The sequence below is a fragment of the Lygodium microphyllum genome, chromosome 9 (genome assembly GCF_053477565.2).
Source record: "Lygodium microphyllum isolate KBCC chromosome 9, Lygodium_microphyllum_v1.1.10, whole genome shotgun sequence".
Lineage (NCBI taxonomy): Eukaryota > Viridiplantae > Streptophyta > Polypodiopsida > Schizaeales > Lygodiaceae > Lygodium > Lygodium microphyllum.
Genome location: NC_141143.1, coordinates 79,866,927 through 79,874,704, shown reverse-complemented (window position 1 = coordinate 79,874,704; position 7,778 = coordinate 79,866,927). Strand labels below are relative to the sequence as shown.

Sequence of the window (7,778 nt, the reverse complement as noted above, 5' to 3'; positions counted from 1 at the left end):
GTGCGGACAACTTATCTTAATTGGGTTACCCTCCACTCTATGCTTGTAATTATGGTTAGCAGCAGAGGTGGACGGATTGAAGTGCACAATAAAGTCAAGTTAATGTAGCCAAGTATGCCCAAGCCAGTCCATAGTTGTAATTTGAGTTAGTGGGTGGTACCTAACTATAGATTGACAAGAGCATGTTCCACACTTGTAATCGAGTCAGTGGGCATGGCACCTAGCAGGCAGACCTTGGCTGGCTTGATAGTGAGTTGGCAAAGACCCCCAGAATTTCGTATTGAAGAGTCTAGCGGGTAGACACTGATCGACTTGATAATGAGTCACATTAAGACCCTCGAATTTTGAAGTCACTCTCATGTAGCTGCCCTTTGGGCTTTGAATCATGGTTTTGGGACTTGACGAGGACATTGAGTTCTTCAAGGAGAGGTGTGTGTGAGGGATATGAGCCTCTTGTGCGCCAGTCGCTCACCCCCACGGTGCCGAGTCGCATTGGATGAGTGTTGATACCTCCACCCTTGCCCGTGAACGAAGTCCCTCTCGCCCTCCGACTATCTTGTAAATGCTCTCTTGCCTTCTTGCCCCCTTGCAATACAATCTCAGCCCTCAAGAGGAGCCCTCATTTTTTAGCCCTATCTCACTTGTTGAATTACGCACCATGTCTTGTTATGCTTCCGCTCCCTTGTGGGATCGCTGAGTGTTGGGTGATACCTCATGAGGCATGTTCCATGGGGCGGGTCACCCTTGCCCCAAGATGGACCCATGCCAGGATTTGTAACAGTGGGGGAGTGGGGTGTATGCTAAACTGTGGAATCCCTGGCGCGACCCAGCCCTTAGGATGTATAGCAAGACGTGGCACCTGCTTTTTAGACATTGGAAAACTCTAGTCATGATTGGTATGACCCTGAAAAGTCCAAAGGAAAAACTGGTTACTGGCAACTGCATGCCCGACTTTATTGCTCGGTCAGATACTGGGGTCCACCTTTAAAATTTATACACCTAGAAATACGCAGAGAGAGAACGCAGGGGGAGTTGGGAGGGAGGAGAGGCTAGACCCGTGTATTCATGGATGGATTCCTCGTCTCAGAGCCTTATCGTACAGATCATGGAGACACGAAGAAGAAGAAGAAGAAGACGCGCAGTCTTCGTCTGCGATTAGGGTTTCCACAGAGGTACGCTATGGTGGCTATGGTATTCGCCTGCACCAGCATATGCTACATGGAAAGAGTGGGCTTTTCTCTGGCCTACACGGCAGCAGCTGCGGTTGCGCACACAGATGAGGGCACAAAGGGTTTCATCCTCTCGGCCTTCTTCTACGGGTATGTCGTCTCGCAGATCCCTGGCGGGTGGGCAGCGCAGCGCCTCGGCGCCCGCCCCGTGCTGCTGTTATCTTTCCTCTCCTGGTCTGTGATCTGCGCGCTTACCCCTACTCCATCAGAGAGCTCCACCCCCACGTCACTGTCCATCTTCCTGCTCGCAGCCGCCCGCTTCTTCATTGGCGTCGCGCAGGGTGTGGTCTTTCCTTGCATCCACACCCTGCTTGCCCAATGGGTGCCACCACACCAACGATCGCGGGCTGTCTCGCTAACCATGTCTGGAATGTACCTCGGGGCTGCCTTGGGAATGCTCGTTGTTCCTTCCCTGATGCACAGGACTGGCCCCCATTCGGTTTTCCTAGCTCTTGCAGCTTCAGGCTTACTATGGTCCCTCGTTTGGTTCTGTTTTGCCTCTGATCCTGCTCGATCAGAGCTTGCAAAGGCATCTGCAGCAGGGCAGCTCCTTCCAGTTTCCACTAACATACCAAAATCATCCTGGGCATCCCTTGAGAAGAAGAAGACCAATCTAGATACAATTCCATGGAGTCAGATTATGCTCAGCATGCCGGTTTGGGCAATTGTTGTAAATAATTTCACATTCCACTATGCTCTCTACGTACTGATGAATTGGCTGCCTACATACTTTACCCAGGGTTTGGGAGTGAGCCTAGAGAATTTGGGAGTGTCAAAGACAGTTCCTTACTTTAACATGTTTGTTTTTTCCAATATTGGTGGCATTATTGCAGATTATTTGATTGTTCACAAGATTCTGTCTGTGACATCAACCAGGAAAGTGCTTAATACAGGGGGATTTTTAGTTGCTGCATTGGCCTTGTTTATGATGACAGAAGTGAGATCTTCAACAGGAGCCATTGTTTTATCATCTACCTGTCTTGGGCTTTGTGCTTTGTCACGATCAGGTTTTGCAGTAAATCACATGGACATAGCTCCTCGATATGCTGGGATTGTTATGGGAGTATCAAACACAGCAGGCACATTGGCTGGTATTGTTGGTGTGGGACTGACTGGCTGGATACTTGAAGCTGCCAAGGCTAATAATTTGCAAATGTCAGATCCCCAGAGCTGGACATTAGTCTTTGCTACACCTGCCAGCTTGTGCATTATTAGTGTGCTAATATTTTTAGTATTTGCAACAGGGAAAAGGATCTTTGACTAGATGGAAGGGATTGCCTGCTTTATTGACATGTTGGATGCTGCAGCCATTCGGATTTTGTAAATCCTTCTTTTAGGGACCTGAAACCTTGTAATCATCTTGGAAGAAGACTAGTCCTGGTATAAATTTTCTGACTTTTCAGACAGGCCATGTTAGACACAATGTGAGACAATCAGTGAATCCTGGAAATTGGTAACAGCAGGATATTACGGTCACAAAAATGCTTCACCCGGTAATAGTTTAGGGTGAAGAGCGGCTCACTTACAATTGATTTGATCTGCAGAGGGGAAGAGAGTTTTGTCTTCAGGTTCCAGCTGAGACATTATCAGTTGATCCATATACACTTTCAAATTTGAACTCAACTTCATTCAAGCCCAGGGGTGTTTAATACCCAATATTTTATGGGTGCTTGGAAAGGCCACCCTTGTTATCAAATTCAACATGGAAACATTTCTTGAGTTTTTGCACATATCTTGTTGTTTGTTCTGTCATGCCTTATTTACCATGCATGGAATCTCTTGCTCGGGTGTTCCTTGCCTGAGCAAGAGATTCAACGTTGAGACTTCAGTGGATCAAATGCTATCAAAGTCCCTTCACCTTGCAAGTAATTGTTACTAGTGTGCTTTTTGCTCTACATGCCCATGTTGGTATTGGTATGTATGTAGCATATGGATAGATTGGAATTTGCACCTTCATGGTAGTATGAGTGCCACGTGGCCAACCCTATTGCTTTATGGGGTCGTAATATCAAATTGAAAGTTAAATTTATGTTTTTAACCTTGGCTTGGAGTTATAAGTTTGGTGGGCTGAAGACAAGTTGGGAGTGAGAGTTTTGGTGTGTGTATTACAACCTCATGCACTTTGTAATAAAGCAATAAAAACTGCAAGTAAGAGCAATGAGACTGATAACACTACTTTCCCAACCCAAGTAAACATTGTACACTCACGAAAGAAAGGAGCCAAGAGTGCAGCACCAACCAAGAGTGGAGTGGGGCGACGATAACAGAATTAGTGGGGGTTGCCAAGTAAGGTGCCTTTATAAAGGCTACAAATCTATCTGGCTTCAGGAGAGTTGTCTTTTCGAAAGCTATGAGGATTCACTATGCCTCCTTAGGGTAACTCCACCCTTTTGGAGAATTGTTACAAGGATATAAGCAAAATGCTTATCATGGATGCGTTAGTAATGGTTCAAGCTGCTAATAGTGCTTGAATGTCCAAGATAAGCAAGAGCTACCGATAGCTCCAACAAAACCGCCCAATAGGTTTCAACCATATTTGGTATCAAAAACACCATATGATGTGAACATGGCTAGGTCCTAAGATATTTAATGTATTCCTGAAAGTGTATGCCAAGCAAGGCATTTGTTATCCCTTGTTAAACCCCTCTTTTACATATTCCCCTTTTTGGCAAGGTGGATGTGAAGTTTTTGTGGTTATATGAGAAGTCCATATTAGCAAAAGAGATTTTGATGGCCCAATCACCATAAAATTTTCACAAATGAATAGGTCATTTGATGTAGCATTGTTTAAGTTACTTTCTATGAGATGGCTTGTTTGAATTGTGCCAAGCTGGATTAATTGAATCCACATGGTGAAATCATACATACTTCCTTCACTTTTAGCTTAATGAGCTGTGGTTTCTTACTAAACCAAAGAACAATGCTATAAAATCAAATGTACTTGCTCTAATATGTAGACTGATTCTTGGGTCCTCTCCCTCCATAAACCTTAAACCGAGAAAGGCTCAATGTTCATAGCTAGAGCGTGCAAGTCTTTTGGATTGTTTTAGACAAGCCCCTCCTAATATTTAACTTCTAAATCACATCTATCTCAAGTTGTTGGGCTTTTATATGTGTTTGTAAGTTGAGGGGACTATAAGAAATGGATTATTTAGAATTTGCAATGGGACCATTAAAAAATCAATTAATCAAGCTCACAAAAATATCATTGATCTTAAGAATTGCAAAGCAATGCTTATTCCTTACTTTGTTTTTCAATTTGGACATTGAAAGGCCTAAATGACCTTAATTTGAGGTGTTTAAACATGGTCAATACTATTGAATATGTAGATTCTTGGGACATATTCAGAGTTGAGAGTTGCACCATCTAAGCAAAGCCAAAAACAAAAACTTGGATGGGGTGTGTGAGTGATTGTTGAGATCCAAGGCTTGTAAGTATTTCTAATTTGGTAAAAACTTGTTATTCTACGATAGAGAAGGGCCAATAGTTTTACAAAAGTGTGGCTCTTTCTCCAATGAATTTCTCCTGACCATTCCTTGAACCAGTTAGAAGTTCTAGATTTGCTCACTTCCATGCAAGAGTGCCTCTATTCTACCATACTATTGGGGGTATTTCACACCTTAAAATAGAATGTCACCTTTTTAGTGGCCTCTTACCTTGCACTTTAACTTTGAAATGACCCTTTATTGTAGTTGAATGGATGTCTTAGGGATGTGCCACTAACAACAATGACTAGATTTTTTTTGGAAGTCTAGCAAGTAGTTCCTTAGTTTCCTAAACTAAATTGAATGTTACTTATTTGACTTTTGTAAAGTTTAGTAGTTCCTTCTATATGGCACTACCCTTATGTATTACCATAGTATCACTCCACAATTGAGGTAAAAGGGCTTGTAAAATTAAACATTTGTAATTATTTCACATACATAGGGCCTTCACACACAAATTGTGCCTCCATTAATGCACATGGTCTTCACACACACTATGCCCTCCATTAATGCACTACTTTTTCCACCTCCACACCTCTAGACCTTCACACACTAAAATGCATCCTCATTTGAGAATTTTCCCTTTTGCTATCTTTGCAACATGTAAGACAAAGTTCTTATTTTGATGGTAAACTAGCAATTGCTATCTTATGGGAACTCTTATGATGAAAGTTGGCTACAAAGTGTGGTGAGGTGAGATTAGACCATGCATAGCATGTATCTAACTTCGTGTAGCCAAAAACCACAAGAAGGATGAAGATGTGTGCACCAAAGGCACACATGCCATGCTTTTACGGTGTAGAGCTTCCAATTCGTCATACCAAAAGTTGGAATGACATAGTGAAATGTAGGCTTACAAGTTCAAACCCTAATGACAAGATCGAAGGCAAATTTTGGTAGGCAATAGCTTATGTACAATAGGAGAATGCAAATCCAAAAAATGATGGTTGTGAGTGTATGACACAATTCAATGAAATAATCTTCTCAATGCAATCTTGCTTATCTATGATTCATGGATGGGTGGTTTGATACCATGTTGGAAGTGTTGTGGGCTCAGGGGAGGTTGGGAATCCAATATTGAATAGCTTGGATATGACTAGGTGCTTTGATACCATGTTGGATGTGTTGAGGGCTCAAGGCACATTGGGTCCAAGCACATAGACTACATGATCATGCACTTAAAAATGCATATGGTCATAAACTTAGTGACTAGAAAATGTGTATGATAGGCAAGGGCAACTAACAAGCAATCTATTATCTCTTATCTATATCAATGAGAGCTTTCAAGGGCACTACCACATGACATAGGTGTAGGCCCCTTGAAAGTTCTTGAGGTGCGATCTTGTTGTTGTTGTTGTTGTGTGTGCCCATGCGCACAAAACCTAAGAAAATAAGAAACCATGTTGGAAAAAATATTATTTAATGGAAATGAATAAAAGGGAAAGCAAGGATAGATTTACATATCTCATGGAATGATATGTTACTAGAAATTTTCAAAACACTACTTATGGAATGTCAACTTTTGTTTGTCAATGGTATAATCAACCCTAAATCTCCATATGCAACAAATAGATAAGAAGAAAAATATATGCGAAGGACCTTTGGTATCCCCAAACTAATGAGCCATGAGCATGTTGACAAATGCTAGAATCTCATCTTACAAGATAAGGGACATCACCTTGCAAGTTATGAGTATTCTTGAGATTTCTTGAGTATCTAATAACACAAAAGGATGTTGGATTTAGGGTTGCAAGAATGAAATTATATAGCTTAGAGAAGAAGAAGCTTGAGAGAGCACAACTCAAAGTATATTGAGAGGTATCAATAGAGAAGATTTACAAGACTAAGTATGCCCTAAAGGTAATAGGCATATATAGAAGGTCGAGGGAGAACTACCTCCTAAAGACAAAAAAAGGTAACCCAGCAGTCCTAAGAGTGTTCACACATGTCACTATCAAAATATAGTAATGAATCCCCCCTAGGAGTGATGCGGTGAATGAGAGTTAGCACTCATGTATAGGGAAGTGCCATGCTTGGTAGACTAGATCAATCTACAAAGGAGAGTAAACCCAAAGCTTTGCATAAATCGTCAAACTTCTCATGATGCAAAGCCTTTGTGAAGAGATCTCCAATGTTTTCCTATGTTGGCACATAGGCCAAGCTTATCTCTACTACAAAGAGTCTCTCCTAATATAATGAGAGTGCACCTTAATGTACCTAGTATATTCATGGAAAACTAGACTTTGTGCAACTACCAATGTACTCTAACTATTAATGAAGATGGTGGTGGAAAATGGTCTTCCAACACCCAAATCAACCAAGAGATGTTTGAGCCAAACACACTCAATCATAGTTGTGAAAGGTACTATGTACCCAATTTCACAACTAGAAGTGACCACAATGGGGTGTTTGTTTCTCGACCACAATATGCATGAAGCAAAAACCACTTATGGATACATGAGTATGATACCTACTAGCCTAGTCAAATTTTGAAAAGGCATGTAAATATCATGGTAATGATTCTTTTCTTGGGATGAAATAGCTCAAAGTACCAAGTACTACTCAAGCAAAAAAATGTCCACTTTACTACATGCCAATGCTTAGTGTCAAGGCTATGCATAAAATTGCTCATATATGAGAATGCAAATTTAATGTCATGCATCATAATATATACATAAATCAAGCATCCAACAACCTCTTGATAGAGGAAGAAATAAAAACTATCTCAAGTATTATGAAGGCTCAACTTCAAACTTGTCTCCATGGGACTAGCAATAGGCTTGCAATCTTCAAGGCCAAATCTCTACCATAATATCACAACTTTGTTTGACACAAAGTAATACCTCCATTACATGGATTAAATTGAATGTCCAAATAATGATGCAATATGCCCAAGTCTGACATGTCAAAGGCTATATTTAACTCAACCTTAAATTTAACAATATGTGTTTCATTATATGACCAATGGTAATATCTCATCAATGTGAACCACAATGATCAAAGGCACATCACCCTCATGTTTAACATATAATGTGCTCTTAGTGGGACTATTTTGAAAACCAT

General features: G+C 41.2%; 1 protein-coding gene across 1 annotated transcript; it reads left to right on the top strand.

Moving 5' to 3' along the window:
• Positions 1-1,028: 1,028 nt before the first annotated feature.
• PHT4;6 (phosphate transporter 4;6) lies at positions 1,029-3,317 on the top strand. The gene has a single exon (XM_087684752.1). It carries the CDS (start codon positions 1,066-1,068, stop codon positions 2,491-2,493), a length of 1,428 nt encoding a protein of 475 aa, XP_087540878.1. The 5' UTR covers positions 1,029-1,065; the 3' UTR covers positions 2,494-3,317.
• The last annotated feature ends 4,461 nt before the right edge of the window (positions 3,318-7,778 follow it).